Raw genomic sequence first — 12279 nt, forward strand, 5'->3', positions numbered from 1 at the left:
TTAATCACAGTTTTCATGCATCTTTTCATGCATGTTCTCTCCACCAGTCTTACACACTGCTTTTGGATATCTTTATGCCACTCCTGGTGCAAAAAATCAAGCCGTTCATCTTGGTTTGATGGCTTGTGATCATCCATCTTTCTCTTAAATATATTACAGAGATTTTTTAAATTTGGTAACATCAAAGAAACTCATTATTTTAAGTGGTCTCTTTTATTTTTTTTTCTTCCAGAGCTGCAGGACCACCACGGCTGTATATATATATATATATATATACAGCCGTGGTGGTCCTGTGGGGTACTGACCATTGAAGGTACTAAACTTTATTGGAGCACTTTTTGGAGGTACTGACCACTGCATACCAGAAAACCCCTTTTATCACATCACCTTCATGAACTACCTGAATAAAATGCCAGTTCTCCTGCCTTTTACCTTTTGAGTGTCAAACACTGGACTGCATTCTTCAAAGGGCAAAGATACTGTATTTATGGAATAAGTCACTCACACATGACCTCATGTGGCTCCCCCTGTAATTACACTATTGGGTGGAGAAAGTAAAGTCAGACTCTGTTTGAGGAACATTTTGCAACAGCATGTCTGAGAAAGAGCTCTAACACAGCTCTGTCTGTAGCTGGTAGAAAACAAGCGAGTGGGCCAGCAATTACACTGCGTTTACACTGGAGCATTGTGGCCTTGCCCTGGAACGTCCCTGAGGTCAGAGTGTTAGCTGGGCAGTTACGACGATAAGAACAGTAAATAAGCAGCTGTAATTTGCCATGAAAACAGACTGCCTAATTTAGTACAGCGAGCAAATGTAGGAAAAAGGGAGAAATGAGCAGGAGGGAAACTCAGTGTTGTTCTCTTTGTTCTTATACAGGAGTTTTTTAGTTTGCAGAGATCATAGATATATATATAAGATCTGTGCCCTTGGGAAGGTATGTGCCTTTTGGGCGCTCATGCCAGTTAACCGGTTAAGCTGTCCAACTAAAACAGTTGCAAAGAAGGGCTATAATGATGATGTTCTTCTCGGACACTCCCCTGAAACCATGCTGAAAATAACTACAGGTCCAGAGCTAAGGCCCAATCCCATTTCACCACTTGTTCCTACCACTTATCCAATTACAAGCCTATGTGTAGAGTCCTGATTCTTGATGGGATAGAGGGGTGGGGTGTCACGAATCTTGTTAGGATAGAGGGGTAGAGTGTTCTGATTCTTGTTGGGATAGAGGGGTACGGTGTCCCAAATCTTGTAGGGATAGAGGGGTAGATTGCCACAATTCTTGTTGGGATAGAGGGGTAGAGTGCCTTGATTCTTGTTGGGATAGAGGGGTAGAGTGCCTTGATTCTTGTTGGGATAGAGGGGTAGGGTGTCACAATTCTTGCTAAGATAGAGGGGTAGGGAGTAGCATTTCCTGCTAATATAGAGGGGTAGGGAGTAGCAATTCCTGCTAAGATAGAGGGGTAGGGAGTAGCAATTCCTGCTAAGATAGAGGGGTAGGGAGTTGCGATTCTTGCTGAGATGGAGGGGTAGGATTTTTTCCAATGCTTGTTGGGATAGAAATATTCGGGTGACATGGTCTTCAAATTACATTTTTAGAGGCACATTCCAAATGGAGGGTTAGCGGAAATCACTGGCAAGATGGTGGCACAATGTAAACATTTTGTTTGATAAAATGACAATAACCATCACATTATCTTGGTTTAATGTAGTTTTAAATTATTATTGCTTTCTTATTCTAAAAAAATACTAGTTTGTACGTCTTGGTAGATTTAATAAAATTTCAGTTCCAACTTAAATGGTGCAGCAGTTGCATTCTGTCACCTTAAGCTGCTGCATCATTTAAGGTGGATCGGAAAATCATCAATTCCCTATCACAGAGGAATTAGGGGTGGACTATAATAAACTGCAATAATTGCTGCATCACCTCTCTTTTTTACATATAGTAGGTCAACAAATATGATTACTATCATATGTTATAAGACATTTACAACAAAGGGAATCACTTTTAGTTACTTAGAGTAATGTATACCCTGCCCTGCTAACAAATCTAGGGTTTAGGAACATGCATTTATAATGAATGCACCTCTTTAGCAGGGGTGACCTACATCTCTGTTTGTGTCATTACAGGGCAGAGATTAAGGTTCGGAGGACAATCCCTATTTCCACTCATTCCCTCCATCAATAGTCTGTTTTTATATTTTTAAAAAAGGCTATGTGGAAAGATGTTCTATGGTATAAAAAATCATTAAATTATATTGTACAGTCTCAAAGCATTATGAGCAAAGATGACCAAAGAAGGGCACAATAGCCCAAAGTAGGCATGCAGTAAAACACTTTGTTGGCTGAAACCAAACAGAATACATTTTTTTAAATTATTTTTTTCTCCATTCAATAAACAAAATTATTTCAGCAGACATACCAACAATGCACAATGCATTTACCTCAGCAGTGCTATTGTAATCATGAGTTTATATAAGTAGTGCAATTTTAGTCATAAATGTATCTCAGTAGTGTTACTTACATCACATGTGAGCAAAATTCCAACAGAAAAAGCAGTCAGTCTTAAAAAAAAACCAAAACGAATTAAGGCTATAGATCAGCTAATGTTTTTATCCTAGACCTGTAGAGCTTGTATCTTCCAGCTAGAAATCTGATAGTTTGAGAACCTATAGTACAGTGATATTGAGTGTTACAGGTGATGAAGAACACCTTATTTTGTTTAATTTATGTGAGTATAGACCACAAAAATGAACTTAAATCTGCTGTTTTTGTCTGTTTGCTGGCTCCCTGATGGCGCTCTCCCTCATTTCCTGCTCCCATACACAGTGCTGCCAAGAAACGGGGAAGATGGGGAGGAGTGTGAGCCTCCCTCAGAAGTAAGGCGGCCCTACTGCAAGTGTCATAATTGCAGTTAGAGAAGGTACTATAAGAACAGGGATATCAGCTCTATACGCCACTATACCTGTTAGGCCACCCAAAATGTAGTCCAGGTTCCCTCTGTTATACAGCCTGAGCCAACAGACAGTGCAGCTGCTTTTCTCCTCTTCCTCTTTCATACACTTCTACACTCTGCTCTCCAGAGTCCTGCAGATAAATCTACATCACTTATCACCTCTCACTCAGCTGTTTTCAGCATCTTTAGGTATTGAGGAGAATCAAGGTCCACTCCTAAACAACAAAACAGTCAATTACCCCACAGAGAAAACTCCAGGAAATGTGCAAACTTAATCATGTGATCCAAAATTTGGAAGATGAAAATTAAGTATAAAGTATTAAGACGTTTTGTGAACAATGTTGAGGCATTTTTTTAAACAATGAAAGCTAAACTGAAAGCAGAAGCATTTCTGAGTGGAAAAGGCAAAAATATTGTGTTTAATGGTACCAGTGTCCTGGAAGGACCATCCCTGCAAAGTCTAATATATTCATTCTAAAACTGAGGTGTCGGGTCGCTTTTCGCAGGAGTTCTTCTAGCCATGTCACGCGTCTTTACACATTTACGTCACACGCTCAGTTTTACTGAACGCAAGACTTCAGAAGGGGAAACTCAGACCTCAGTAGCTCATTCACTCATAGTAAAAACAAAGAAATGAAAAAGTGAAGCAAGCTCTGAAGCCAAAAAGAAACGCGATAGAGTCCGTACTAAAACCAGGATTAATACCAGATTGGCGTTTGACCGTGCTATCTCTCTCTCTCTCTGACTGAACATAACCCAGAATCTGATTCATCCGCTCTGAAAGGGGACTACATCACACCCGCCTAGTTTAAAATGTTTCTTTCGCATGATCGGTGCAATTACCCATTCTCACCAGAGAGGGCCCCACAAATCCCAAAGCTTACGGACATCGGCTTTAAAATACCTTTATTAAAGCTTTTGCTTTATGTACCTCCAGGTGAACTGGTGACATTAGGCTACTCCAGAGTATTTCACTCTATATGCTTTTCTACAGAGATAACTTAATTATAAATTTTTATATTTATTATATTTACATTTATTTATATTATTTATATTTTTGTACAAACTGTGTATGTTATTTTTTATTCTTTAAGGTCAATTACCATTGACCTGTAGAGATCATTATGTAAAGACCATCAATTTATTGCAGATTAGATTAGATTGATGTGTATTTACAAGCATGTCTGATAGCATAGTTTGGGAATTGTGATTAAGCACCATACAGCAAATATTATGCACATATTTTTTCTAACTAGTGCTGTAATAAACTGGAAATGGTAAAAAACTGTGTAATGCATATTTGATTTACAGTATATTTTAGTGCTGAAAAATCATGACCAGCATTTGCTGATAGCTGGTTTTACATGGTTTATACTGGTCTTTAACAGTCACAGTAGTTGGAAAGCTGGTCAAAATCCTATCGAACAAAAAACACGAGCCAGGTGTTGTGTCAATTTGTGCTACCCATAATATGCGCTACTTAGCAGCTCTGTTTTTATGAGTTTTTATATGATCATTTTGTTTTTCTCAGGTACAATCTGAGCTTACTGTTATTGTATGTTAATAATAAATGTAATAAATACCACAAAATAATTTGCACATTTACCTTGATATTGTGATTCATGCTATGTAAGTGTCATGCTAATACTCCGACTGGGAGCATTTTCTAATATGAGGCTTTCCACCTATTGAAATATTACGTATGGGCAACTTCCCAGATAACAACTGTTTGTTAACTAACACATCAAAACAATGTGACAAAATAATACAAAATAAAGTATTATTATTATTATTAATAATAATAATAATAATAATAATAATAATAATAATAATAATAATAATAATAATAATAATAATAATAATTTTTATTTATTTAACTATTTATTTTAGTATTATTTTCGGGGAGCATCATTTGCCTTAAAGCATTTTGAGTGTACAAGAGCCCCAATCATTTAAAATCTTTAAATGAACATTGATCAATTGTTATGATTTTAACACTAACTTATGCCCATTTGGCAATAAATAAAAGTAGTTTTTTTTATCATAAACATTAAAATATGTAATGCAACCAAAAATTACCATTAATTCACTGTTTTTTGCTATCAAGGTTTGCTTTCATGCAAAAAAAAACTGAGACTAAAGTTCCTTTTTACAGTAAGTGAATGAAACTATAACATCTTTTCTTAATGTAGCCAATTTAAAACTCTTTAAAGTCTCCCGGCTCTGAGTTTCTTCAGACCTGTGTTTTTCCCAGATGCTGGATTTTTTTTTAGCTTTAGCTGGGTGATGAGAGGCCTCGCGGACTGATGTGGGCGGGCCACGCCTGCACGAGCTGCCACGAGCGCGCTGGCGGCAGGGCAGAGTCTGGCTGGTGCTGAGAGCTCCGGGTCTTCATACGGGCATTTCTGCTGGATGCTGAAGCTCTGAGGACGGCGGACGGTAACCGGTAACCCCCCGTCTGTACCCCGCCCGCTGGACCCCGTTACCCCCAGGCTCGCGCTGAAAATGACCCCTCACCTCAGGATAACCGTGTGGCTCGCGCTCGCCGTGCTCCAGGTATCGCTCGTGAAGTGCCAGGATGCTGCTAAGACAGGTGAGTGCTGAGAGCGGGAGAGCGGGGGTTATATTGACTTGTTCCAGTAACTTAGTAATTTAGGTTTTTAAGGGGACAGATTCTAGCACAATTCATCAATGTCAAAGCTGTCCAGTCAACAGTCTCTTCTAAATTATGTCATTGAAAAATTGCTTTGCGATTTTTCTTCTTTTTTTGTGTGTGGGTTTGTAATTTACTACTACACAAAAATTACTGTTAAGTTAACTAGAGGTGAAATCTCACTCAGACTTTAATATTTTAATGATTTTCTGTTAATAGACCTGTTTGTTTGGACAATATATTGTTCCAGAAATAATTGCTATAAATGATTTTACTATCATTTCATGTAGTAGCATGAGGTAGAAAGAGGTAGAACAAGGTAGAGTGAGGCAAAGTGAGGTAAAGCAAGGTGGAACAATGTAGGGCAGGGGTCGGCAATTAAGTTTGGCAGCGGGCCAGATATTTTCTAGCCAGATCTAACCAGATATATTGTGGTGGGCCACAAAAAAAAAATGTTTTGGAAAATGAAGTGTAATGGGATGGAATGTCAAGACTAGTAGCTCTCCAGCCCAGATGGTTGTTGAACCCAATTGCAGAACAGTTGATCTCAAAGCAGGTAAACCCAAGAAGAAAGGAAAAAATCAAATAAATAAACACACCGCTTCTCACGTGGGATCAAACCTGTGTCTTCAGGGTCGTGGTCCAATACACTACCGCTGCCCCCGCTACGCCCTTATAAGGAGAAAGAGAGTCCAAGAATGGGTGCAAAATCGAGAATGTGAAAGTAAAAGAAGCTAAACTCACGCTGAGCACGACAGAGAGACAGGGGAGAAATGTTACCAAAAGCTCTCCAGAGAAGCATTTTATATATATATATATATATATATATATATATATATATATATATATATATATATATATATATATTTTTTTTTTTTATTATTATCGTTCATTATAGTTCAAACAACCTCACGGGCCAGATGTTTCATGCCTATTGCCGACCCCTGATGTAGAGTGTGGTAGAGTAAGGCAGAGTGAGATAGAGTGAAATAGAGCGAATTAAATTGAGTAAGAGCGAGTAAGGTAGAGTGAGGTAGAGCGATGTAGAGTGAGGCAGAGTGAGGTAAAGTGAGGTAGCAAAGGGAGAGTGAGGTAAAGTATGGTAGAGCGATGTAGAGTGAGGCAGAGTGAGGTAAAGTGAGGTGGCAAAGGGAGAGTGAGGTAGAGTATGGTAGAGCGATGTAGAGTGAGGCAGAGTGAGGTAACGTGAGGTAGCAAAGGGAGAGTGAGGTAGAGTGAGGGAGAGTGATGTAGAGTGAGGTAAAGTGAGGTAGCAAAGGGAGAGTGAGGTAGAGCGATGTAGAGTGAGGTGGAGTGAGGTAAAGTGATGTAGCAAAGGGAGAGTGAGGTAGAGTGATGTAGAGCGATGTAGAGTGAGGCAGAGTGAGGTAAAGTGAGGTAGCAAAGGGAGAGTGAGGTAGAGTGATGTAGAGCGATGTAGAGTGAGGCAGAGTGAGGTAAAGTGAGGTAGCAAAGGGAGAGTGAGGTAGAGTGATGTAGAGCGATGTAGAGTGAGGCGGAGTGAGGTAAAGTGAGGTAGCAAAGGGAGAGTGAGGTAGAGTATGGTAGAGCGATGTGGAGTGAGGCAGAGTGAGGTAAATTGAGCTAGCAAAGGAAAAGTGAGGTAGAGTGAGGCAGAGTGAGGTAGAGTGTGAAACATTGTTTGATGTTTTTTTCTTAAACATAATTTAGTGCAGTTTACTAAGTCTCTTAAATACCACCAAAAATCGTATGTTTATTATAAAAATATTATTGTGTCATATCATATATTGCCATTTTTCTTAAGAATATTGAGATTTTAGTCATATCGCTCAGCCTTACCCGATGTGTTGAATTCTCTGCTGCAGTCTGTTTTTGTGTCCATCTGTACTGATATAAACACTGTAGGCTTTAATTCAACATTGGGGTTTCCTTCTGGATATAAACGTCACAAATACTTACTTGTGTTTTATTTCACTTTGAGCTAAAGTTGTAGATGTGGTCTTCATATTTTTGGCTCCATAAATCTTTCCACTGACAGGGAAGTACACTCAATTAAACATCTCCTGCTTTCATAACGTGTTAAATGTTAGGGGTATTATTACATTATGGGTATGCTGCTTTGTTTAGAGAGGCCTACAGTTCTAAATCAGGTCTGTGGCTTTCAGGCTAATATTTTCACTGGTGCCACCACACAGGACGTTTCCCAGCAAGACCTGAAATAAGCAGCAAACATCACAACAAGTCATTCAGTTATTTTTTATGATTTGGGATTGGTTTAATTATTCGGCTAGGCCTGTCACAGTAATTATATTACAGATTTTTTATATTACAATAATTTTTGCAGACTTCCACATTTCCCAGTGTGTTAGTTAGTAGGGAAAGCCTATAAATATCAGTCTTGCTCTTTATTGTTGTTGAAAGAGAGTAACGGCATTATTATGCTATTGTATTATCATAATATTAGTGGCATAAACTTTTAATCTATTAAAATAACAATAATGTATACAATGTATAGTCAAAAGAAAATTTGTTATCATGACAGACCTACAGCTGGGCATGGCATAGCATCTGTGTCTTCAAGGCTAATTTGACTTTGAGATGGCAGCAGGATGAGCTAAATGTGGACGAGCATCTTCTTGTTGGAATGTGTGAGTTAAAAATAAAGGCAGGGTCACTGGTTGCAGGACCTCATACAATAAATTTCAGCTGTCAATGTGTAGATCTGTAATGTAGAGCAAAGGTCATCTACCATTATACCAATTTGTACCCACACCATGTCACCAGACCAATAAACCACTATGCGTGTTGATGACCACAGTGCTTCTGCACACAGATTTGTTGCTTGACCAGACAAAAAAGATGACTCGCTGCCATTTAGTCTTATATACTGGGGTCATCCAAAGACCACTGCTCATACAAATGTTTATTCACAAAAAAGCAATTGTGAGTTTATTCAGTTGTGTTATATTGTCCATATTACACAACAGAATAAACTCACAAGTGTTTTTTTGTGTTTGTAAGTTACAACTTGAGTTAAGTTACAAAATGACTGTTAAATTACAAACTTGAGATAAAATGTCACTCAAATGTTTATAATTTACTAATTATGATGTTCTATAAATAGACCTGTTTGTTAAACAATATATTGTTCCAGAAATAATTGCTATAAATTTTGTTACTGTCATTTCAATTTACTATTTTAAATAGGTAGAGCAAGATAGAGTGAGGTAGCACAAGGTAGAGTGAACAGATTGAGGTAGAGTGAGGTAAAGGGACGTAGAATAAGGAAGTGTGAGGGAAAGTAAGGTAGAGTGAGGTAGAGTAAAGTATAGAGAGGCAAGTGAGGTAGAGTGAAGTATAGTGAGGCACAGTGAGGCAAAGTGAGGTAGAGTGAGGTATAGTGAAGTGTAGTGAGGCGAGTGAGGTAGAGTGAAGTAGAGTGAGGCACAGTGAGGTAGAGTGAAGTAAAGTGAGGCAGAGTGAGGCAAAGTGAGGTAGAGTGAAGTAAAGTGAGGCAGAGTGAGGTAGAGTAAAGTAAAGTGAGGTAGAGTGGGGTAGTGAAGTAGAGTGAGATAGAGTGAAGTAAAGGAAGGCAGAGTGAGGCAAGTGAGGTAGTGAAGTATAGTGAGGCAAAGTGAGGCAGAGTGAGGTAGAGTGAGGTAGAGTGAAGTAGAGTCCAAATGCCACTGTTGCAGGGACACTTTTCAGAACCGTCCAGTGCTCTCAGAATGATTCCCAGTAGAAAGTGGTTTTCTAAAGAGCTCAGGTCGAGCTATTTCAGAGCGAGCTGCTGCAGAGAATGAGAGGTTTTGCCTGGCTTTGTGTTTAATGATGTGAGGGTTTCACGGTGACTGCTGTGGGCCGGCAATTTTGGTCGGCAGGCCTTCCTTCCATAAGGAGATGTGAGGGCACACCCAAGCTGTACAGTGAGCTGTGTGAATTCTGTTAAAGGACCTGTATTACAGAAAACCAAACATTACCTCAGTTCCCACTTATTTAAAAAGGCATGTTCACACCCCAGTTTATTTATGAAAATTAGCTGCAAAAATAGGCTGTTTGGAATTTTTTTATGCCACTATGCAGCCTTCAGAAGTTTAGTGTTGTCCATTCACATTGTGTTTCAGCACAAACTGATTTTGAATGAAGAACAGCATAGGGCAGCAGTGTATTCTCATTTATAGTAGGGCTGCAACTAGAGCTGGGCGATATGGCCAAAAAAAAAAAAAAAATCTTCGATTTTAAAAAAAAAATCCGATTTTCTATTTAAATCAATTTTTTCCCCTACTAAAATCTCCTAAATGTCGCTAGAAGTCGCTAAATGACGTCATCGCCTAATTTGCATAATAAGTTTTTGAAGCTGTAAAGGATTAACATTGTGAGAGAGAAAAAAGTGAGTAAAAACACTGTAAATATGTTAGAAATGATACAAATGAACTCCAACAAATTCTGTTGCTTATTAAATAGGCAGTCACGTCTCAAAATAACTTTATTTTTACGTAAATTACATAAATCAGTTTTTTGCCGTGTTGTTAAATGTTAATATAAGAGCAGTTTTTTATTTTATTAATTTTTATTTTTTAGCTTTCTTAAGTTTTCTTTATTTTCAAACCTATTATAGACAAGTTGTTGAATAGTTTTTTACAAAGAGGCAGACACTGTGGAGGAAGTGAGTGACAGGCTACGTGGTGAATGAGGTGAGTGACTGACTGAGACTGTGTGAGTTAAATTCAGTGAGTTTTTTTTTTCGTGTCACACTGAAGAAACTTTTATATTTATATTTCTGCTCTGAAAATACAGCACGGGAGCGAGGAAGAGAGGGGCGGGGCTAAGCTCAGGGGAGCGGCGGTGGTGAAAATGAAATATCAGAGAAAACCGATTTTCATTAAAATATATCGTCCTTAACTGTAAATTTGAATTAATCGATAAAATCAATTAATCGCCCAGCTCTAGCTGCAACTAATGATTATTATTTTGGTAGTCGACTAATCTGACGATTATTTTTTCAATTAGTTGATTAGTCAACGATTATTTCTGCCATCTCTAAAAACGATAGATACAGCATTACATGAGGTGTAAATGGCATTTATTTATATCTGAATGTTGTTTAAACATGGAAATTACTGATATTTAATGATTTAATATGTAATCTATTGTGTTTAGACACTTTTGGTGACACAAACTAAGTCTCCCACTGGCTTTTTTCCCCAGCATTTTGTTTAACGCAGTACTGTTACAAATTAACGATTAGTCAACAATGAAATTTGTAGTTGACAAATTAAATAATAATTGTTTACAAATCATTGTCGATTATATCGACTAACCCTAGCCCTAATTTATAGCAGTGCTATTTAGAAGGAAGATGCAAGTTTTTAGGGACAATAAATGATTAAAAAATAGACTGTTATGTGCAATGTTTATTAAGCTACATATACAAAAGTAATGTGTAACGCATGTGTACACACAGCGTACCAGACTAAGCATGGTGTTGTAGAGGTTCATAATGGTGTTCTGCGATCTGAAGATTTTGCAGTAGGGGTGGAGTGTTGATAGATGTTAAAAAAGATAGATTTTAGATATATTCAGGACTGCTATTGCAGGTGTTTGGCTTATATTTTAGTTGGATTTCAGGTTTTATTACTTGATTTCTAGGTTCCTTAAACTTAATTTATAGAAGTACCAATTTTAGGTCCAAAAACAACTTTTTTTTAAAGAAATATGTGTTTGAAGAACAATCTCTTGAGACAGCAGCAGTATGTGGATGAGCATCATCCTGTTGGAAGTAGTGGATCAATATGTACAGTGTACCAAGATGATCTGGCATTGTGTGGAACTGCACTCCACAGCATGACACAAGGCCTTCCGGTCATGTGACATGTGTCAACAAATCATTGATCTTGGCGCTGAGCACGGTATGATGCCAGATTTGGTCTTTATTACAGGCATTTTGATAATTCAAGTCCTACAAGTCCTAATGCCCAAAGCCCATCTCAAAGGCTTGCCTTGAAGACACAAATGCTATGCCATGGTCAGCTGCATCACCAGACCTATCCTTGATTGAAAATGTGTGGGATTCTATTTGACCCACTATCAACACTCCACCCCTACAGCAAATCTGGTCTGCCCTGGTATTATGGTGTGGGGTGCACTTTTAGACAGTGCCTTATCACTTTTGGTCTTCACATGGTTGTCGGAGGGAAAAATCAAAGCTGAACTGTGCTGGCTGTGGTGTGAAATCAGTGATGAGCTCAGCACGTTGTGTGTGACCTCTTGCAGTAATTTCACTCACCAGAAAAACGTCACAACCCTCTCGTGATCCAGCTTGTTACGTTTTATCGGCAGGAAACAGTCAATAATCGCCCTCAATAAACTGTGTGACAGTGTCACTTATAATACAGAGAGACCAGAGACCAGTCAGGTCCATTTAAGACTCTGATAGGTATGATTACTGAGTTTTCTATAAATGAAATCCACTTCTGTTCAGTATGAATTTGGAGGTACAGTATTTAATGTATGCTTTATAATGGTGAAGATATTTATGTTGAGCTCCAGACATAGGGTGTGTCTTCTGTTTCTGACAGAAATAAAACTTGCCCACAGAGCAGAAGTTAAGCTGAACGTATAATAGAGGGCTCTGTGGTTTCCCTAAAATAACGTCTGTGCTCTCCCACTAAATTGGTACTTACAGTTTTT

At 38.3% G+C, this 12279-nt stretch overlaps 1 protein-coding gene across 1 annotated transcript in view; it reads left to right on the forward strand.

Moving 5' to 3' along the window:
- Positions 1-5288: 5288 nt before the first annotated feature.
- Positions 5289-12279, forward strand: part of col5a2b (collagen, type V, alpha 2b) — a 66704-nt gene continuing 59713 nt past the window's right edge. The window contains exon 1 of the mRNA XM_015605706.3: positions 5289-5547. Within this exon, the coding sequence (XP_015461192.3) occupies positions 5460-5547 (88 nt within the window). The 5' untranslated portion in view covers positions 5289-5459. The remainder of the gene's footprint in view (positions 5548-12279) is intronic.

This window comes from Astyanax mexicanus, chromosome 5 (genome assembly GCF_023375975.1).
Source record: "Astyanax mexicanus isolate ESR-SI-001 chromosome 5, AstMex3_surface, whole genome shotgun sequence".
NCBI classification, from domain to species: Eukaryota; Metazoa; Chordata; class Actinopteri; order Characiformes; family Acestrorhamphidae; genus Astyanax; species Astyanax mexicanus.